Below are 22,496 nucleotides of genomic sequence, written 5' to 3'. Positions count from 1 at the left end.
CGCGCGCCGCCTCAGAGGAGGGCGGAGGGTCGCGTGGCGCGGAGCCCCCGCCGGGCGTCTCCGCGGAGGCCCCCGGGACGCGGAGGCCGCGGCCGGACCTGGGCTCCAGGAAGCGGCGAGGAGGACCCCGAGGAAGCGCCGGAGAAAAGCGGCGGCCCCGGCCATGGCCCCGCCGAGCAGCGTCCGGCGCCGCCCGCGCTCCAGGTGCGCCCGGGCCGGGCGGTGCCTTCCCCGGGCCGGGGGGCCGCGAGGCGAAACCCGCTTCGAAACTTCTCAAAAGTCGCCGAAAACACCGTTTTTTCCCCATTTCCCAACGCCTCGTGCGGCTCCTCGCGGGTCTGACCCATTTCGGGGCGTTTTGGGGTGTTTTTTTGGGCTATTTCGAGGCGTTTTCTGTCGCCTCCCCCCCCCACCCCGGCCCGCCTTGGTCTCGCCCACCTGTTCCCGCGCGCTGGCCCCGCCCATTGCGCGGGGGGGGGGGGCGGGGCCACCTGAGGGGCGGGGCCCCAGGAAGGGCCCCGGCGTCCGGGTGGGGGGGGGGGAGGGGTCAGCTCCCCATAGGGGGCCCAGGCGTCCGGGGGGGGGCCCATGGGTGGCCCTGCCCCCCTCCCCCCCCCCCCCCCGGACATAGTGGCCGCCGCCCCCCCCCCCCCCGCCCTCGCACTTGGCCCCGGACGCCTGGGCCCCTCGGACGCCTGGGCCCCCTAAGGCGGCGGTGAGGGGGGGGCCGGACGCCTGGGCCCCTTTGGGGGGAAATGGGGGGGGGGTCCCGGACGCCTGGGTCCTTATGGGGACATTTGGGGTGACTGGGAGGGGGTCCCGGATGCCTGGGCCCCTTCAAGGGGAAATGGGGGGGGTCCCGGACGCCTGGGCCCCTTTGGGGGGAAATGGGGGGCGGTCCTGGATGCCTGGGTCCTTATGGGGGGAAATGGGGGGGGTCCCGGACGCCTGGGCCCCTTTGGGGGGAATTGGGGGGGGTCCTGGATGCCTGGGTCCTTATGGGGGGAAATGGGGGGGGTCCCGGACGCCTGGGCCCCTCTATGGGGTGTTGGGGGCAGAAGGTCCCGGACGCCTGGGCCCCTTTGGGGGGAAATGGGGGGGGGTCCCGAACGCCTGGGTCCTTATGGGGACATTTGTGGGGTGACAGGGAGGGGGTCCCGGACGCCTGGGCCCCTTGGGGTGGGAGATGGGGGGGGTCCCAAACGCCTGGGTCCTTATGGGGACATTTGGAGGGGGGGTTACCCGGACGCCTGGGCCCCTTTGGGGACATTTGGGGCAAGTGAGGGGGGTCCCGGACACCCGGGCCCCTCTATGGCGTTTTTTTGGGGGGGGGGGGGAATGGACACCTGGGACCTTCTGGGGACACCTGGGTCCTTTGGGGGACATTTGGGGACAAGGGGAGAGGGTCCTGGGTCCTTATGGGGACATTTGGGGGGGCCCGGACGCCTGGGCCCCTCCACGGGGCGTTAGGGGACCCGGACGCCTGGGCCCCTTGGGGGGTGTCCGGGTCCTTATGGGGACACTTTGGGGGGACCCGGACGCCTGGGCCCCTTTGGGGACATTTGGGGACAAGGGGAGAGGGTCCTGGGTCCTTATGGGGACATTTGGGGGGGCCCGGACACCTGGGCCCCTCCACGGGGCGTTAGGGGACCCGGACGCCTGGGCCCCTTGGGGGGTGTCCAGGTCCTTATGGGGACACTTTGGGGGGACCCGGACGCCTGGGCCCCTTTGGGGACATTTGGGGACAAGGGGAGAGGGTCCTGGGTCCTTATGGGGACATTTGGGGGGTCCCGGACGCCTGGGCCCCTCCACGGGGCGTTAGGGGACCCGGACGCCTGGGCCCCTTGGGGGGTGTCCGGGTCCTTATGGGGACACTTTGGGGGGACCCGGACGCCTGGGCCCCTTTGGGGACATTTCGGGGCTGGGGGGGGCCCTTCCCCGGACGCCTGGGCCCCCGTGGGTCCAGGTGTCCCCCCCCCCCCCGACAGCGGTGACATCAGCGGGGACAAACGGGCCCTTGTGGCGGCGCCAGGCGGGGACGGGGCCGGCTGCCGCCGGGAGGGGCCCCGGCGTCCGGGGGGCCCCGGCGTCCGGCTCACACTGTCCCTTTGTCCCCGCGGGCGGCAGGAATCCCGGCTGCGTGGGGGGGCCCCGGCGAACGGGAGGGGCCTTGGGGACACGGGGGACAATGGGGGACAATAGAGACGCGGGCGGACAATGAGGGGCCTTGGGGACACGGGGGACAATGGAGACCCGGGGGGACAATGAGGGGCGTTGGGGACAATAGAGACCCGGGGGAACAATAAGGGGCACTGGGGACATGGGGGACAATAGGGACCCGGGGGGACAATGAGGGGCGTTGGGGACACGGGGGATAATAGGGACCTGGGGGGACAATGAGTGGCGTTGGGGACAATAGAGAGCTGGGGGGACAATAAGGGGCATTGGGGACATGGGGGACAATAGGGACCAGGGGGACAATGAGGGGCGTTGGGGACAATGAGGGCGTTGGGGACATGGGGGACAATAGAGACCCGGGGGGACAATGAGGGCGTTGGGGACACGGGGGACAATGGAGACCTGGGAAAGGGGACAATGAGGGGCGTTGGGGACAATAGAGACCTGGGGGGACAATGAGGGGGGTTGGGGATATGGGGGACAATGGAGACCTGGGAGAGGGGACAATGAGGGGTGTTGGGGACATGGGGGATAATAGGGACCTGGGGGGACAATGAGGGGCATTGGGGATATGGGGGACAATAGAGACCTGGGGGGACAATGAGGGGCGTTGGGGACACGGGGGACAATGGAGACCTGGGAGAGGGGACAATGAGGGGCGTTGGGGACAATAGAGACCTGGGGGGACAATGAGGGGTGTTGGGGACATGGGGGACAATAGGGACCCGGGGGGACAATGAGGGGCGTTGGGGACAATGAGGGTGTTGGGGACATGGGGGACAATAGAGACCCGGGGGGACAATGAGGGGCGTTGGGGACACGGGGGACAATGGAGACCTGGGAAGGGGGACAATGAGGGGCGTTGGGGACAATAGAGACCTGGGGGGACAATGAGGGGTGTTGGGGACACGGGGGACAATAGAGACCGGGGGGGACAATGAGGGGTGTTGGGGACATGGGGGACAATAGGGACCCAGGGGGACAATGAGGGGCATTGGGGACATGGGGGACAAAAGGGACCCGGGAGGACAATGGGGGCGTCGGGGACATGGGGGACAATAGAGACCCCGGGGGACAATGAGGGGTGTTGGGGACATGGGGGACAATAGGGACTCGGGGGGACAATGAGGGGCGTTGGGGACAATGAGGGGCCTTGGGGACACGGACAATAGAGATCTGAGGGGGGGACACAGTGGAGGGTGTTGGGGACACGGGGGACAATAGAGACTCAGGGGGACAATGAAGGCGTTGGGGACATGGGGGACAATAGAGACCCGGGGGGACAATGAGGGGCGTTGGGGACACGGACACTAGAGACTTGGGGACAATGAGGGGTGTTGGGGACACGGGGGACAATAGAGACCCGGGGGGACAATGAGAGCGTTGGGGACACGGGGGACAATAGAGACCTGGGGGGGTGACAATGGGGGCCTTGGGGACACGGGGGACAATAGAGACCCAAGGGGGACCATGGGGGACAGTAGAGACCCGCAGGGGACAGTGGGGGACATCAGGGACTTGGGGGACAATGAGGGACATTGGGGACACGGGGGACAATAGAGAGCGGGGGTGGGGCACACTGAGGGACGTTGGGGACATGGGGGCGTATGGGGACAATGGGGTGAGGGGGGTCAGTGCCAGTGGCTGCGTTACAGGGGGACGTTGGGGACATGAGGGGACAATAGAGCCCGGGGGGACAATAGGGACAATGTGGGGGGGGGAATGACAGTGAGTGCAGCGACGATGGGGACAATGAGGGACATTGGGGACGTAAGGGGACAGTAGAGACCCAGAGGGGACAATAGGGACAAAGGGGACAGTGACGGTGCCTGCAGGGACAATGGGGACAAAGAGGGACATTGGGGACAGTGAGGGACATTGGGGACGTGAGGGGACAATAGGAACTTGGGGGCAATAGGGACAAGGGGGGACATTGGGGACAACGGAGGAGTGGGGGGACAATAGGGACAAGGTGGGGACAATGACAGCGGCCCTGGGGACATCGGGGACAATGGGGGACAACAGAGACCTGACAGGACAATAGGGACAAGGGGGAACAGTGATGTCACCTGCAGGGACAGTGGGGACAATGGGGACATTAGGGACAAGGGGGGGACACTGGGGACAAGGAGGGACCTGGGGGGCCCCTTGGGGACACGATGGCCCCGTCTGCCCCCCCAGGTCCCCTTGTCCCCCAGCATGGGCCGCGCCGGGACCCCCGCGGTGGTGACGGTGACGCTGGTGACGGTGACACTGGTGACAGGTACCCGAGGTGGCTCCGTGACACCCGTAGGGTCCCTGGTGGCTCCATAGGGTCCCCAGTGGCTCTGTGACACCCATGGGGTCCCTGGTGGCTCTATAGGGTCTCCGGTGGCTCCGTGACACCCATAGGGTCTCTGGTGGCTCCATAGGGTTCCTGGTGGCTCCATGACCCCCATGGGGTCCCCAGTGGCTCTATAGGGTCCCTGGTGGCTCCGTGACACCCATAGGGTCCCTGGTGGCTCCATAGGGTCCCCAGTGGCTCTGTGACACCCATAGTGTCCCTGGTGGCTCTATAGGGTCTCCAGTGGCTCCGTGACACCCATAGGGTCCCTGGTGGCTCCATAGGGTCCCTGGTGGCTCCATGACCCCCATGGGGTCCCTGGTGGCTCTATAGGGTCTCCGGTGGCTCCGTGACACCCATAGGGTCCCCAGTGGCTCTGTGACACCCATAGTGTTCCTGGTGGCTCCATGGGGTCCTTGGTGGCTCTATAGGGTCTCCTGTAGCTCCGTGAAACCCATAGGGTCTCTGGTGGCTCCATAGGGTCCCTGGTGGCTCCATGACCCCCATGGGGTCCCCAGTGGCTGCGTGACACCCATAGGGTCCCCAGTGGCTCCATAGGGTCCCTGCTGGCTCTATAGGGTCTCCAGTGGCTCTGTGACACCCATAGGGTCTCTGGTGGCTTCATAGGGTTCCTGGTAGCTCTATAGGGTCTCCGGTGGCTCCGTGACACCCATAGGGTCTCTGGTGGCTCCATAGGGTCCCTGGTGGCTCCATGACCCCCATGGGGTCCCTGGTGGCTCCATAGGGTCCCCAGTGGCTCTGTGACACCCATAGTGTCCCTGGTGGCTCCATAGGGTCCCTGGTGCCCCCGTGACCCCCATGGGGTCCCTGGTGGCTCTATAGGGTCTCCGGTGGCTCCGTGACACCCATAGGGTCTCTGGTGGCTTCATAGGATCCCTGGTGGCTCCGTGACACCTATAGGGTTCCCGGTGGCTCCATAGGGTCCCTGGTGGCTCCATAGGGTCCCCAGGGGCTCTGTGACCCCCATGGGGTCCCTGGTGGCTCCATAGGGTCCCTGATGGCTCTATAGGGTCCCTGGTGGCTCCATGACAGCCATGGGGTTCCCAGTGGCTCCGTGACACCCATAGGGTCCCTGGTGGCTCCATGGGGTCACCACTGGTTCTGTGACACCCATGGGGTCCCTGGTGGCTCCATAGGGTCCCTGGTGGCTCTGTGACACCCATAGGGTCCTCGGTGGCTCCATGGGGTCCCTGGTGGCTCTATAGGGTCTCCGGTGGCTTCATAGGGTCCCTGGTGGCTCCGTGACACCTATAGGGTCCCTGATGGCTCTATAGGGTCCCTGCTGGCGCCATGACCCGCATGGGGTTCCTGGTGGCTCTATAGGGTCCCTGGTGCCCCCGTGATCCCCATGGGGTCCCTGGTGGCTCTATAGGGTCTCCGGTGGCTCTATAGGGTCTCCGGTGGCTCCATGACACCTATAGGGTTCCTGGTGGCTCTATAGGGTCCCTGCTGGCTCCATGACCCCCATAGGGTCCTTGGTGGCTCTATAGGGTCCCCGGTGGCTCTGTGGGGACCAGGACATGGCCGCTGGCCCCACAGCGGCTCCATGGGGTCCAGGGCCCCCAGCTCCCATCAGTGTCCCCTGCTGTCCCCAGGGTGGCACCCGGTGCCCCCCGACGTCACTCACGGGGTCTAGGGCACCTATAGGCTCCATAACGACCCCAACCTCCCACGGCAGCCATCTTGGTCAAGGTGACCCTCATTGATCACCCAATATCACTTATGGCGTCTAGAGTCTCTGTAGGCCCCATAATGATCTCAACCCCCCGTGGTGGCCATCTTGGAGCAGGTGACCCTCAGCGACAACCTAAGGTCACTTACGGCATCTAGGGCATCTGTAGGTCCCATAGTGACCTCAACCCGCCGTGGCAGCCATTTTTTCTATGGTGGCCATTATTGACCACCCAACCTCACTTATGGGGTCTAGGGTTTCTATAGGTCCCATAACAACGTCAACGCACCAGCCACCTCCTCGTCGGCCATCTTGCCCATGGTGGCCCTCATTGACCACCCAACATCACTTATGGGGTCTGGAGCCTCTGTAGGTCCCATAATGCCCTCAACCCCCTATGGCAGCCATCTTGGCCATGGTGGCCCTCATTGACCACCCAACGTCGCTTATGGGGTCTAGGGCACCCCCAGAGCCCATAACGATGTCAACCCCCCAACCACCCCCATGTCGGCCATCTTGGCCATGGTGACCCTCAATGACCACCCAACGCGGTTGTCCTCATTGACCCCCCAATGTCACTTATGGGGTCTAGGGCATCTCCAGGCACCATAACAGCCTCAACCCCCCAACCACTGCCCACGTCGGCCATCTTGGCCATGGTGACCCTCAATGACCACTCGATGTGGTGGCCCTTGTTGACTACCCAACATCACTTATGGGGTCTAGGGCATCCCCAGACCCCATAACAGCCTCAACCCCCCCAACCACCGCCCATGTCGGCCATCTTGGCCATGGTGACCCTCAATGACCACCCAACACGGTTGTCCTCATTGACGCCCCCAATGTCACTTATGGGGTCTAGGGCATCTCCAGGCACCATAACAGCCTCAACCCCCCAACCACTGCCCACGTCGGCCATCTTGGCCATGGTGACCCTCAATGACCACTCGATGTGGTGGCCCTTGTTGACCACCCAACATCACTTATGGGGTCTAGGGCATCCCCAGACCCCATAACAGCCTCAGCACCCCAACCACTCCCTACGTCAGCCGTCTTGGCCATGGTGACCTTCAGTGACCACCCAACGTGGTGGCCCTCGTTGACCCCGCAATGTCACTTATGGGGTTTTGAGCACCCCCAGGCCCTGTAACAACCTCAATTCCCCAACCACCACGCATGTCGGCCATCTTGGCCCTGGGCGACCCTCAATGACCACCCAACGTAGTGGCCCTCGTTGACCCCCCAATGTCACTTATGGGGTCTAGACCATCCCCAGGCCCCATAACAGCCTCAACCGCCCCAACCACTCCCTACGTCAGCCATCTTGGCCATGGTGACCCTCAATGACCACCCAACATGGTGGCCCCCGTTGACCCCCCAATGTCACTTATGGGTCCCAGAGCCTCTCTAGGTCCCATAATGACGTCAACCCCCCTCCCCATTGTCCTTAATTGTCCCCATTGTCTCTGCAGGTTCCTGGGCCGCCGGCTCCTGGGCCGCCTGGATGCCCCCGACCACGTCGGCCCTGGACGGCACCTGCGCCCTCATCCCCTGCCGCTTCTCCTACCCCGAGGAGCTTCGCCCGGCCTCCGTCCACGGCCTCTGGTTCTTCAACAGCCCCTACCCCAAGAGCTACCCCCCGGTGGTGGCCCGGTCCCACCCGGGAGGTCCCGTCCACGAGAGCTTCGCGGGCCGGGGCCGCCTGGTGGGGCCCTTGGCCGCCCGCGACTGCTCCCTGGAGCTCCGCGACGTCAGCCCCGAGCTCGCCGGCCGCTACTACTTCCGGGGGGACCTCGGGGGCTACAACCAGTACACGTTCTCGGAGCACACCACGCTGCACGTGGACGGTGGGTGCCGTGTGGGGGTCCCCTTGTTTTGGGGGCGTTTGGGGACATTTGGGGACCTCTTGGGGACGTTTTGGAGCATTTAGGGGTGTTCAGAGAGGTCTTGGGGTGTTGGGTTGACCTTGGAGAACATTGGTAGGTTCCTTGGTAGGGACTGGGGGTCTTGGTGGCACCTGGAGAAGATCCTGGGGATGTAGGAGCTTGAGCCCCTTGATTTGGGGGCTTTTGGGGACATTTGGGGACCTCTCGGGGACCTTTTGGAGCGTTTTGGGGTGTTTAGAGAGGTCTTGGGGTGTTGGGTTGACCTTGGAGGACATCAACGAGGTCTTGGGTGTCTTGGTGGCACCTGGAGAAGGTTCTAGAGATCTAGGACGGTGGTGTAGAGTGTCCCCAAGGTCCTGGTGGGGTCCCAGACACCAGAGCCCCTTGTTTTGGGGGCGTTTGGGGACATTTGGGGACCTCTCGGGGACGTTTTGGAGCATTTGGGGGTGTTTTGAGGAGGTCTTGTTGTGTTGGGTTGATCTTGGAGAACATCTGTAGGTTTCTTGGTAGGGACTGGGGGTCTTGGTGGCACCTGGAGAAGGTTCTAGAGATCTAGGACGTTGGTGTAGGGTGTCCCCAAGGTCCTGGTGGGGTCCCAGACACCAGAGCCCCTTGTTTTGGGGGCGTTTGGGGACATTTGGGGACCTCTTGGGGACGTTTTGGAGCATTTGGGGGTGTTTTGAGGAGGTCTTGGGGTGTTGGGTTGACCTTGGAGAACATCAACGAGGTCTTGGGTGTTTTGGTGGCACCTGGGGAAGGTTCTACAGATCTAGGACCTTGGTGTAGAGTGTCCTGGTGGGGTCCCAGACGCCAGGGCCCCTTGTTTTGGGGGCGTTTGGGGACGTTTGGGGACCTCTTGGGGACATTTTGGAGCATTTAGGGGTGTTTTGAGAGGTCTTGGGTGTTGGGTTGACCTTGGAGAACATCAACGAGGTCTTGGGTGTCTTGGTGGCACCTGGGGAAGGTTCTAGAGATCTAGGACGTTGCTGTAGAGTGTCTCCAAGGTCCTGGTTGGGGTCCCGGACGCCGGGGCCCCTTCTTTGGGGACATTTGGGGACCTTTTGGGGATGTTTTGGAGCATTTAGGGGTGTTTTGAGAGGTCTTGGGGTGCTGGGTTGACCTTGGAGGACATCAGTAGGTTCCTTGGTAGGGACTGGGGGTCTTGGTGGCACCTGGAGAAGGTCCTGGGGATCTAGGAGCTTGGTGTAGGGTGTCCCCATGGTCCCTTGAGGGGTCCCGGACACCAGGGCCCCTTCTTTGGGGACATTTGGGGACCTCTTGGGGACATTTTGGAGCATTTAGGGGTGTTTTGAGAAGGTCTTGGGGTGTTGGGTTGACCTTGGAGGACGTCAACAGACTCCTTGATAGGGACTGAGTATCTTGGTGGCACCTGGAGAAGGTTCTAGAGATCTAGAACGTTGGTGTAGGGGGTCCCCATGGACCCTTGTGGGGTCCTGAATGCTGGGGCCGCTTCTTTGGGGACATTTGGGGACCTTTTGGGGACGTTTTGGAGCATTTAGGGGTGTTTTGAAAGGTCTTGGGTGTTGGGTTGACCTTGGAGGACATCAACGAGGTCTTGGGTGTCTTGGTGGCACCTGGAGAAGGTTCTAGAGATCTAGGACCTTGGTGTAGAGTGTCCCCAAGGTCCTGGGTGGGGTCCCGGACACCAGGGCCCTTTCTTTGGGGACATTTGGGGACCTCCTGGGGACATTTTGGGTGGTTTTGAGGGGGTCTTGAGTGTTGGATTGATCTTGGAGAACATCAATGAGGTCTTGGGTGTCTTGGTGGCACCTGGAGAAGGTTCTAGAGGTCTAGGACCTTGGGGTAGAGTGTCCCCATGATCCTGGTGGGGTTCCGGACACCGGGGCCCCTTCTTTGGGGACATTTGGGGACCTTTTGGGGACGTTTTGGAGCATTTAGGGGTGTTTCGAGAAGGTCTTGGGGTGTTGGGTTGACCTTGGAGGACATCAACGAGCTCTTGGGTGTCTTGGTGGCCCCTGGGGAAGGTTCTAGAGATCTAGGACGTTGGTGTAGGGTGTCCCCAAGGTCCTGGATGGGGTCCCGGACAGAAGGGCCCCTTGTTTGGGGACATTTGGGGACCTTTTGGGGACGTTTTGGGGCGTTTTGAGGAGATTCTGGGGTGTCGCGTTGACCTTGGAGGACGTCACCGGGGCCTTGGGGACAGTTGAGTTGGGATTTGGGTGTCTTGGTGGCACCTGGAGAAGGTCTTGGTGATGTCGGACCTTGGTGTAGGGTGTCCCCAAGGTCCCTTGTGGGGACCCGGACGCCGGGGCCCCTTTTTTGGGGGTGTTTCGGGGAGATTTTAGGGGATTTGGGGGCATTTTGGGGCATTTGGGGGGGGTTTTGAGAAGGACCCGGACACCAGGGCGCCCAGGACCCATTAAGGGGACACCAGGGACCCCCAGGACACATTAGGGGGGTCCCCCCGGACACCAGGACCCCCAGGACACATTAAGGGGACACCAGGGCCCCTAGGACACATTAGGGGGGTCCCCCCGGACACCAGGGCCCCCAGGACCCATCATGGGGTCCCCCCGGACACCAGGGTCCCCAGGAGACATTAAGGGGACACCAGGGCCCCCAGGACACGTTATGGGGTGTCCCCAGGCACCAGGTCCCCTAGGACACATTAAGGGGACACCAGGGTCCCCAGGACACATTAGGGGGGTCCCCCCGGACACCGGGGCCCCCAGGACCCATCCCGGGGTCCCCCCGGACGCCGGGGCCCCCAGGACACATTAGGGGGGTCCCCCCGGACGCCGGGGCCCTCAGGACACATCAAGGGGACACCAGGGTCCCCAGGACACATTAGGGGGGTCCCCCTGGACACCAGGACCCCCAGGACACATTAAGGGGACACCAGGGCCCCTAGGACACATTATGGGGACACCAGGACACCAGGGCACATTAAGGGGGGTCCCCCCGGACACCAGGGCTCCCAGGACCCATCCCGGGGTCCCCCCGGACACCAGGGCCCCCAGGACACATTAAGGGGTCCCCTCGGACGCCGGGGCCCCCAGGACACATTAGGGGTCCCCCACGTCACATTCCGGGGTCCCCCCGGACACCGGGGCCCCCAGGTCACATTAAGGGGACACCAGGGCCCCCAGGACACATTAGGGGGGTCCCCCTGGACACCAGGACCCCCAGGACACATCAAGGGGACACCAGGGTCCCCAGGACACATTAGGGGGGTCCCCCCGGATGCCGGGGCCCCCAGGACACATTAAGGGGACACCAGGGTCCCCAGGACACATTAAGGGGGTGTCCCCGGACACCAGGGCCCTCAGGACCCATCATGGGGTCCCCCCGGACGCCGGGGCCTTCAGGACACATTAGGGGTCCCCCAGGTCACATCCCGGGGTCCCCCCGGACACCAGGGCCCCCAGGAGACATTAAGGGGACACCAGGGTCCCCAGGACACATTAGGGGTCCCCCAGGACACATTAGGGGGGTCCCCCCGGACGCCGGGGCCCCCAGGACACATCCCGGGGTGCCCCCGGACACCAGGGCCCTCAGGACCCATCTCGGGGTCCCCCCGGACGCCGGGGCCCCCCGGACACATTAGGGGGGTCCCCCCGGACGCCGGGGCCCTCACCACCACGTCCCCCCCGCAGCGGCCCCGCGCCTGGAGCTGCCCCCGGCGCTGGTGGCCGGCCGGGCGGCCGAGCTCTCCTGCCGCATCCCTGTGTCCTGCCCGGGTCCTCGGCCCTCCCTCGCCCTGGCGCTCCGGCATCCCGACGATCCCGACGCTCCCGACGCTCCCGACGCGGATCCGGAGCAGGATCCGGAGCGGGAGGTTCCCGGCGGCGTCGAGCGGCGCCTGCGGCTGCTCCCGGAGCCCCGGCACCGCCGGAGCCGCCTCTGGTGCCGGGCGAGCGCCGGCGAGCGCAGCTGGGAGGCGGCCGCCCCGCTGCCCGTGCTCTGTGAGCACTGCGCCTTTAAGGGGGCGGGGCCTCGGGGGCGGGGCCTCGGGGGGGCGGGGCCTCGAGGGGCACGGGGCCTCCCGGGGCTTCAGGGAGGGGGGAGGTTTCCAGGCCAGGGTCCCTTTAAGAGAGGGGGCGGGGCCTTTAAGGGGCGGGGTCCTTTAAGATGGGGGGTGGGAGTGCTGAGGGGGCGGGGCCTCGCGGGGCACGGGGAGGGAGGTTTCCAGGCCAGGGTCCCTTTAAGAGAGGGGGCGGGTCCTTTAAGGGGGGGTGGGAGTGCTGAGGGGGCGGGGCCTCGCGGGGGCGGGGCCTCCAGGGGCTTCGCGGGGAGGGGGGGAAGGTTTCCAGGACAGGGTCCCTTTAAGAGAGGGGGCGGGGCCCATAAGGGGCGGGGCCCTTTAAGGTTGGGGGCGGGGCCTCGCGGGGCACGGGGGGGAGTGGGGGGAGAGGTTTCCAGGCCAGGGTCCCTTTAAGAGAGGGGGCGGGGCCTTTAAGGGGGCGGGGCCCTTGGGGACAGCCGAGGGGGCGGGGCCTTGCGGGGCTCGGGGAGGGAGGTTTCCAGGCCAGGGTCCCTTTAAGAGAGGGGGCGGGGCCTTTAAGGGGCGGGGTCCTTTAAGATGGGGGTGGGACCGCTGAGGGGGCGGGGCCTCCCGGGGGCGGGGCCTCGCAGGGCTCGGGGAGGGAGGTTTCCAGGCCAGGGTCCCTTTAAGAGAGGGGGCGGGGCCTTTAAGGGGCGGGGCTCTTTAAGAGGGGGCGGGGACCGCTGAGGGGGTGGGGCCTCGCGGGGTATGGGGAGGGGGGGAAGGTTTCCAGGCCAGGGTTCCTTTAAGAGGGGGAGCGGGACCTTTAAGGGGGCGGGGCCTTTAAGGGGGCGGGGCTTCGCAGGGAGGGGGGGAAGTTTCCAGGCCAGGGTCCCTTTAAGAGAGGGAGCAGGGCCTTTAAGGGGCGGGGCTCTTTAAGATTGGGGGTGGGACAGCTGAGAGGGCGGGGCCTTCTGGGGGCGGGGCCTCGCGGGTCTCGGGAGGAGAGAGGTTTCCAGGACAGGGTCCCTTTAAGAGAGGGGGCGGGGCCTTTAAGGGGCGGGGCTCTTTAAGAGGAGGGGCGTGGCAGGCGAGGGGGCGGGGCCAAAGAGGGGGGCGGTTTGGAGGCGGGATCTCTTTAAAAAGGGGAGTGGGGCCGTGAGGGGGCGGGGCCCTTTAGGAGGCGGGGTCAGTGAGGGGGCGGGGACTTGTGTGGGCAATGCCCCTTTAAGAGGAGGTGGGGCCTTTAAGGGGGCGGGGCCCTGAAGGGGGGAGATTTTGAGGCCAGGGCCCCTTTAAGAGGGGGAGCGGGGGGGGGGGGGGCATTGAAGGGGGCGGGGCCTTCGAAGGGGCGGGGCCCTTTGGGGGGCTTGGAGGTCAGGGTTGCTTTAAGGGGGCGGGGCCTTTAAGAGGGTGCAGGGGCGGGGCCATTGCAGGGGGTGGGGTTTAAAGGGGGCAGGGCCTTTGAAGGGGCGGGGCTACTTAAGGGCGGGCTTACAGGCCAGGGCCCCTTTAAAATGGGGGGGGGGAGGCAGGAGGCTGGAGACCCCCTTAAGGGGGCGGGGCCTCAAAGGGGGCGGGGTCCTTTGGGGGCGGGGGCATTGCAAGGGGCGGGGCCTTTAGGGGGCATTAAAGGGGCCTGGACCTTTTTAATGGGGAGGGGCCACCGGGGGGGGCCACAGGGTGACTTGGTGGGGGGGGTGTCGGGAGGTGGCACCGGGTGACACCAGGTGACACGAGGTGACAACAGGTGACACGAGGTGACAAGAGTTGGCACCGGGTGACGCTGGGTGACACAGAGTGGCAGTGGGTGACATTGGGTGATGGTGACATCGGGTGACACCAGGTGACAAGAGGTGGCAGTGGGTGATGCCGGGTGACAGCGAGTGACAAGAAGTGGCACTGGGTGACGCTTGGTGATGGTAGCACTGAGTGGCATTGGGTGACACCAGGTGACACCGGGTGACAAGAGGTGGCACTGGGTGACCCTGGGGGACCCTGGGTGACAAGAGGCAGCATTGGGTGACACCGGGTGACACCAGGTGACGCCAGGTGACAAGAGGTGGCACTGGGTGACATTGGGTGACGCCGGGTGACACCAGCCAGCCCCAGGTGACAAGAGGTGACATTGGGTGGCACCAGGTGACACCAAGTGACAAGAGGCGGCACTGGGTGACCCCGGGTGACCCCAGGTGACCCCGGGTGACAAGAGGTGGCACTGGGTGACCCCAGGTGACAAGAGGCAGCATTGGGTGACATTGGGTGGCACCGGGTGACACCGGGTGACCCCAGGTGACCCTGGGTGACAAGAGGCAGCACTGGGTGACACCAGGTGACCCTGGGTGACAAGAGGCAGCATTGGGTGACGCCGGGTGACACTAGGTGACACCAGGTGACAAGAGGTGGCACTGGGTGACATTGGGTGATGCTGGGTGACACCAGGCAGCCCCAGGTGACAAGAGGTGACATCGGGTGGCACCAGCTGACACCAAGTGACGAGGCGGCACTGGGTGACCCTGGGTGACAAGAGGTGGCACTGGGTGACCCCCAGGTGACCCTGGGTGACAAGAGGCAGCTTTGGGTGACACCAGGTGACGCCAGGTGACAAGAGGTGGCACTGGGTGACATTGGGTGGCACCAGGTGACACCAAGTGACAAGAGGCGGCACTGGGTGATCCTGGGTGACCTTGGGTGACCCTGGGTGACAAGAGGCGGCACTGGGTGACCCCAGGTGACACCAGGTGACAAGAGGCGGCACTGGGTGACACTGGGTGACACAGGGTGACCCCAGGTGACAAGAGGCAGCACTGGGTGACACAGGGTGACCCTAGGTGACCCCGGGTGACAAGAGGCGGCACTGGGTGACATTGGGTGACACTGGGTGACAAGAGGTGACACCGGGTGACCCCAGGTGACCCCGGGTCCCCCCGTGTCCCCAGACCCCCCCCGCGTCCTGGCCCTGCGGGGTCCCCGCGCTGTCACCGAGGGGGCCCCCCTGGAGCTGCTGTGCGGGGCCCGGGGCCACCCCCCTCCGCGACTGTCCTGGCTGCGTCCGGGTGACACCGGCGACACCGGTGACATCGGGGACACCGAGGAGCTGCTCAACAACACCGCGACGGGGGACATTGGGGACACGGAGGACACCGAGGACATCTGGGACGAGGACACCGGGGACACGGAGGCCATCGAGGGCCTGGGGGGCATCGGGGACGGTGACGCCGGCGACACGCGGTGGCTGCGGCTGCGGCTGCAACAGGCGGCGCCGGGTGACGCCGGCGCCTTCGTGTGCGCGGCCGCCAACGCGCTGGGCGCGCACAACCGCTCGGCCCGCGTGCGCGTGAGACGTGAGTGACACCGGGGGGACACGGGGGGACCCGGGGACAGCCGGGGACACCTGGGGACACCCGGACACCTGGGGACACCTGGGGACCCCTGGGGACCCTCAGGATACCCGGGGACACCTGGGGACCCTCGGGACACGTGGGGACACCCGGGGACAGCCGGGGACCTGGGGACACCTGGGGACACCCGGACACCTGGGGACAGCCGGGGACCCTCTGGACACCCCCGGGGACAGCCAGACACCTGGGGACACCGGGACACCCCTGGGGACAGCCGGGGACCGTTGGGACAGCCGGATACCTGGGGACAGTCGGACACCTGGGGACAGCCGGGGACCCCTGGGGCACCTGGGGACACCTGGGGACAGCCAGGGACACCTGGGGACCCTCGGGACAGCCGGGGACCTGGGGACACCTGGGGACCCTCAGGACACTCGGGGACACCTGGGGACAGCCGGACACCTGGGGACACCTGGGGACACCCGGACACCCCTGGGGACAGCCGGGGACCTGGGGACACCCGGATACCTGGGGACAGTCGGACACCTGGGGACAGCCGGGGACCCCTGGGGACACCTGGGGACACCCGGATACCTGGGGACAGTCGGGGACCCTCGGGGACCTGGGGACACCTGGGGACAGCCAGGGACACCTGGGGACCCTTGGGACACCCGGACACCTGGGGACACCTGGGGACCCCTGGGGACCCTCAGGATACCCGGGGACACCTGGGGACCCTCGGGACACGTGGGGACACCCGGGGACACCTGGGGACACGTGGGGACAGCCGGGGACCCTCAGGACACCCCCGGGGACAGCCAGACACCTGGGGACACCCGGACACCCCTGGGGACAGCCGGGGACCCTTGGGACACCCGGACACCTGGGGACAGCCGGGGACACCTGGGGACCCTCGGGACACCTGGGGACACCTGGGGACACGTGGGGACAGCCGGGGACCCTTGGGACACCCGGATACCTGGGGACAGTCGGACACCTGGGGACCCTTGGGACACCCAGATACCTGGGGACAGCTGGGGACCCTCAGGACACCCGGACACCTTGGGACACCCGGAGGCCCTGGGGACACCCGGACACTGGGGCCTTTGGGACACCCGGACGCTTGGGGACAGTCGGACATCTGGGGACCCTTGGGACACCTGGAGGCCCTGGGGACACCTGGACACCTGGTTCTTGGGACACCCGGACACTGGGGCCCTTGGGACACTGGGACACCTGGGGACAGCCGGACGCCTGGGCCCTTTTGGGGAGGATCTGGGCCCCTTGGGACACCTGGACACCTGGTTCTTGGGACACCCGGGGACCTCAGGGACAGCCGGGGACCTGGGGACACCCGGGGACCCTTGGGACACCTGGACACCTGGGGACAGTCAGACACCTGGGGACCCTGGGGACACCCGGACACTCGGACACCTGGTTCTTGGGACACCCAGACGCCTGGGGACAGCCGGACACTGGGGACCCTTGGGACACCTGGACAGCCCCAGGGACAGCCGGACACCTGGGCCCTTTCTGGGAGGACCCGGACGCCTGGGCCCCTTGGGACACCTGGGGACACCCTGAGGCCTGGGGCCCTTGGGACACCTGGACACCTGGGGACAGTCGGACACCTGGGGATCCTGGGGACACCCGGACACTCGGACCCTTGGGACACCCAGACGCCTGGGGACAGCCGGACACTGGGGCCCTTGGGACACTCGGACACCTGGGCCCTTTCTGGGAGGACCCGGACACCTGGGGACAGCCGGACACCTGGGCCCCTTGGGACACCCGGACACGGGGACCCTCAGGACACCTGGACACCTGGGGACAGATGGGGACCCTTGGGACACCCGGACGCCTGGGCCCCACGGGACACCCGGACACCTGGGCCCTTTTGGGGAGGACCTGGGACACCTGGACACTGGGGCCTTTGGGACACTCGGACGCCTGGGCCCTTTTTGGGGGCGCTCGGACACCTGGGCCCCTTGGGGAAACGAGGGGACACCCGGACGCCTGGGCCCTTTTTGGGGGCCACCCGGACGCCGGGGCCCCCGCGACGTCCCCCCCCCCCCCCGTGTCCCCCCGCAGACGCCCCGCGGGAGCCGCGGGTGACGGGGCCGCCGGCGCCGGTGGCCGCGGGGGAGGCGGCGACGGTGACGTGCGAGGCCAGCGGGGACCCCCCCCCGGCGCTGCGGCTGCTGCGGGGGGGCCGCGCGGTGGCCTCGGCCCCCCCGGGGGGGGGGACGTCGTCGGTGACGTCGTCGGTGACATCGGTGACGTCATCGGGGACGGTGACGACGCTGACGCTGGCGCTGGCCCCCGCGCGGCCCCGCGACGGCGGCCGCTACCTGTGCGAGGCCGAGAACCCCCTGGGGCGGCGCCGGGCGGCGCTGGAGCTGCGGGTGCACTGTAAGCCCCGCCCCCCCGGACGCCGGGGCCCCTCCTGGACCCCCGAAGCCCTCCCGGACGCCTGGGCCCTTCCCGGACTCCTGGGTCCCTTCCCGGACGCCTGGGCCCCTTTCTGGACTCCTGGGCCCTTCCCGGACTCCTGGGCCCCTTCCCGGACTCCTGGGCCCCTTCCCGGACGCCTGGGCCCCTTCCCGGACGCCTGGGCCCTTCCCGGACGCCTGGGCCCTTCCCGGACACCTGGGCCCCTTCCTGGACTCCTGGGCCCTTCCCGGACGCCTGGGCCCCTTCCCGGACTCCTGGGCCCCTTCCCTGACTCCTGGCCCCTCCCGGACGCCTGGGCCCCTTCCCGGACGCCTGGGCCCCTTCCCGGACTCCTGGGCCCTTCCCGGATTCCTGGGCCCTTCCCGGACTCCTGGGCCCTTCCCAGATTCCTGGGCCCTTCCCGGTCTCCTGGGCCCCTTCCCAGACGCCTGGGCCCTTTCTCGGACACCTGGGCCCCTTCCCGGACTCCTGGGCCCTTCCCAGACTCCTGGGCCCTTCCCGGACTCCTGGGCCCCTTCCCGGATTCCTGGGCCCTTCCCGGATTCCTGGGCCCCTTCCCAGACGCCTGGGCCCTCGTAAACCCCCAACCCCTCCCGGACGCCTGGGCCCTTCCCCTCCACTTCCCCCCCCATCACCCCCTCCCCGACCCCCCGTCACTGACACCCCTCTCTTCCCCCCCCCCCGCCCCGGCTACAGTCGCTCCGACTGTTCTCCCGGCGTCGCGCTGTAGCCCGGCCGCCCCCCCGGAGGGTCTGCGCTGCCTGTGCGCGGCGGCCGGCAGCCCCCCCCCCGCCGTGGCCTTCGAGCTCCCCGGCCGCAACGTCACCGTGGGCCCCGGGCACGCGGCCTTCGCGCCGGGACCCCCGGACGACGTCACCGGCGGCGACGTCACCGACGACGACGTCACCCCCGGCGTCACCGTCACCGCGCTGCTCACGCTGCGGGGGCCCCTGGAGCCCCGGCTCGCCGTGCTCTGCAGCGCCCGCAACGCCCTGGGCGCCGCCGGCCGCCGCCTCCGCTTCCACCACGCCGGTAACGGCCCCTTTTGCCCTTTTCCCCACTTTTTTTACCCATTTCGGGCATTTCGGGGGTTTTTTCACTGACTTCAGAAGTGTGGGAAAATTATCTTTTTTTTTCCCACGTTCATTTCCCTGTTCCCCACTTAGGGAATTTACTGCTTCACGGACACTATTTATTTCTTCAGAAATTTATTCCCTTTTTTAGTTTGTTGTGATTGTTTTTGCCCATTTTGGCCTTTTTTTGCACCCATTTTCACCCATTTCGGGCGTTTTTCGGTGACTTCAGAAGCGTGGGAAAATTATCATTTTTTTTCCCACGTTCATTTCCCTGCTTCTCTCTTAGGGAATTTACTGCTCCACAAACACTATTTACTTATGCAGAAATTTATTCCCTTTTTTTAGCCTGTTTTGATTGTTTTTGCCTCATTTCGGCTCTTTTTTGCACCCATTCTTACCAATTTCGGGCGTTTTTGGGGGGTTTTCATTGACTTCAGGAGTGTGGGAAAATTATCATTTTTTTTCCCACATTCATCTCAATGCTCCCCCCTTAGGGAATTTACTGTTCCATGGGCATTATTTACTAGTTTTGAAGTTTATTCCATTTTTTAGTTTGTTGTGATTGTTTTTGCCCATTTTGGCCTTTTTTTGCACCCATTTTTACCCATTTCGGGCGTTTTTGGGGGGTTTTCATTGACTTCAGGAGTGTGGGAAAATTATCATTTTTTTTCCCACATTCATTTCTCTGCCTCCTCCTTAGGGAATTTACTGCTTCACGGACACTATTTACTTCTTCAGAAATTTATTCCCTTTTTTAGTTTGTTGTGATTGTTTTTGCCCATTTTGGCCTTTTTTTGCACCCATTTTTACCCATTTCGGGCGTTTTTCGGTGACTTTGGAAGCGTGGGAAAATTATCATTTTTTTCCCACATTCATTTCCCTGCTCCTCCCTTAGGGAATTTACTGCTCCACAAACACTATTTATTTCTTCAGAAGTTTATTCCCTTTTTTTAGCCTGTTCTGATTGTTTTTGCCTCATTTCGGCCTTTTTTTGCACCCATTTTTACCAATTTTGGGTGTTTTTGGAGGGTTTTCATTGACTTCAGGAGTGTGGGAAAATTATCATTTTTTTTCCCACATTCATCTCAATGCTCCCCCCTTAGGGAATTTACTGTTCCACGGGCATTATTTACTAGTTTTGAAGCTTATTCCCTTTTTTAGTTTGTTGTGATTGTTTTTGCCCATTTTGGCCTTTTTTTTGCACCCATTTTTACCCATTTCGGGCGTTTTTGGGGTTTTTTCACTGACTTCGGAAGCGTGGGAAAATTATCATTTTTTTTCCCTCGTTCATTTCCCTGCTCCTCCCTTAGGGAATTTACTGCTCCACAAACACTATTTACTTCTGCAGAAAATTATTCCCTTTTTTTAGCCTGTTTTGATTGTTTTTGCCTCATTTTGGCCTTTTTTTGTACCCATTTTTACCCATTTTGGGCGTTTTTGGGGTTTTTTCGTTGACTTCGGAAGCGTGGGAAAATTATCATTTTTTTTCCCACATTCATCTCACTGCTCCCCCCTTAGGGAATTTACTGTTCCATGGGCGTTATTTGTTTCTTTGGATGTTTTTTTTTCCCTTTTTTAACCTGTTCTGATTGTTTTTGCCTCATTTCGGCCTGTTTTTTGCACACATTTTCACCCATTTTGGGGCATTTTCGGGTTTTTTTCGGTAACTTCAGAAACATAGAAAAGTTCATTTATTTTCCCATTCTCCTTCCACTGTCCCCATTCGGGTGTTTTTGGGTTCTGGGGGTTATTGGTCTCTGTGGTGGTTTATTCCCTTTTTTACCCCATTTTCTTTTTTTTTTCTTCTTTTGGGCTTTTTTTGCAGCCGTTTTCACCCATTTTGGGCGTTTTTGGGGTGTTTTTCTGAGACTTTGGAAGCATGGGAAAGTTCTCTCTTTTTTTCCCACGCTTGTTTCACTGCCCCCCTATTAGGGAATTCGGGGATTTTGGCCTTTTTGTGGTTTACTCCCTATTCCACCTCATTTTCATTATTTTTGCCCCATTTGGCCTTTTTTTGCACCCATTTTCACCCATTTTCGGTGTTTTGGGGGTTTTCCGTGATGTCAGAAGCGTGGGAAAATCACCCCTTTTTTTCCCACGCTCACTTCACCGCTCCCCCCATCAGGGAGTTCGGGGCTCCCTGGGGGTCAATTCCTTTTCCGGTGGTTTATTCCCTTTTTTACCCCGTTTTCCTTCTTTTTGCCCCATTTTGCCTTTTTTCACCTCATTCCGCGCCGTTTGGGGGGGGCTTTTCCGCCGCCTAGGGGAGCGTGGGAATTTCCCTGCCTTTTTTCCCACGCTCCAGCGCCCCCTGCAGGTCGGGGGGGGGGGGCACAAATTTTTCCCCGGGGGGGGGGGGGCAAATCCGTCCGGGGGGGGGGGAGGGGGGGTCATATTCACCCAGGGGCAAATATTTACCCCGGGGGGGGGTATTTACCCCCACGTGGGGTTTTTTCCATCCTCCCTGGGTTATTTTCCGTCCATTTCCCCCCCTGCTCGGGTGTTTTATTCCCCCCACCGGGTGTTTTATTCCCCCCCGCCGGGTGTTTTTTACCCCCCCCCCCGGGTATTTTCCCCCCCCCCCGGGTGTTTTTTGCCCCCCCACGTGACCTGTGTCCCCCCCCCTCCCCATCCAGACGGGCTGGTCTGGGCCAAAGTGGGGCCGGTCGGGGCCGTCGTGGCCTTCGCCGTCGTCATCGCCGCCGTCTGCTACGTCAGCCAGAGCCGCCGCAAGTGAGGACACGCCCCCCGGACACGCCCCCTCCGTTGGCCACGCCCCCTCCGTTGGCCACGCCCCCCCACCTGCCTGGACCCACCCCCTATGGGGCCCAACTCCCACCCTCCCACCCAGGGTTGGCCTGTATAGGCCACGCCCCCCACCCGCTGGCCACGCCCCCACCTGCTGACCACGCCCCCAACCCAACAGTGTTAAGCCCCGCCCATATAGGACACGCCCCCCCGCCACGCCCTTTCTTGTTGGCCACGCCCCCATCCACCTGGACCCGCCCCCACGGGGCCCAGCTCCGCCCCTCCCAGTAACCAGGTTAAAACCAGTCCCGCCCCTATAGGCCCCGCCCCGAAGGGCACGCCCCCCCCCGCAGGACATGCCCCGCCCCCGGCCACGCCCACCAAGGGACCCAACCCCCCCTTCTCCACTCTCAATATCTCAATAACAGGAAGGGCCGGAATTAGCCCCGCCCACCGGGAGCCCCGCCCCCATATGGCCCCACCCCCATTTACACCCAATTAGGCTCCGCCCAGCATTGGCCCCGCCCCCTAAGCCCCGCCCCCAAGAGGGACCCCCCCCATTCACCCGTTTAGCCCCGCCCACCCGGTAGCCCCGCCTCCCACAAGCCCCTCCCCCATCTGGGACCCCCCCTTAGAAGCCCGGGTGGCAGCTGGCCCCGCCCCCTCCCCCAGCGCCCCGCCCCCTTCTGTAACCCCGCCCCCTTCCATAGGCCCCACCCAGGGGATGATGTCACATGTGGGGGGAGGGGAGGTCAATGTGTCCCCATCTGTCCCCCCCCCAGGAAAGCGACCGGGACCCCCGAGGGGACCCTGGCTCCGCCCCCCATTGG

At 64.2% G+C, this 22,496-nt stretch overlaps 1 protein-coding gene across 1 annotated transcript; it reads left to right on the top strand.

Annotated features, from left to right (window-relative positions):
* Positions 1-183: 183 nt before the first annotated feature.
* Positions 184-22,491, top strand: LOC148590756 (Schwann cell myelin protein-like; the record flags this gene model as incomplete). Its single annotated transcript, XM_088538625.1, has 9 exons — positions 184-204; positions 4,360-4,441; positions 7,667-8,041; positions 11,719-12,027; positions 14,987-15,391; positions 17,519-17,800; positions 18,539-18,874; positions 21,555-21,651; positions 22,449-22,491. Coding segments are annotated over exons 2-9 (1,911 nt in total), but the record flags the coding sequence as incomplete, so codon positions are not given.
* Between the last annotated feature and the right edge of the window lie 5 nt (positions 22,492-22,496).

The sequence above is a fragment of the Tinamus guttatus genome, unplaced genomic scaffold (genome assembly GCF_059628265.1).
Source record: "Tinamus guttatus ecotype Peru unplaced genomic scaffold, ASM5962826v1 Tinamus_guttatus_pri_ptg001115l, whole genome shotgun sequence".
NCBI classification, from domain to species: Eukaryota; Metazoa; Chordata; class Aves; order Tinamiformes; family Tinamidae; genus Tinamus; species Tinamus guttatus.
Note: the sequence above shows the minus strand (reverse complement) of the source record. Positions and strands in the feature narration are given on the sequence as shown.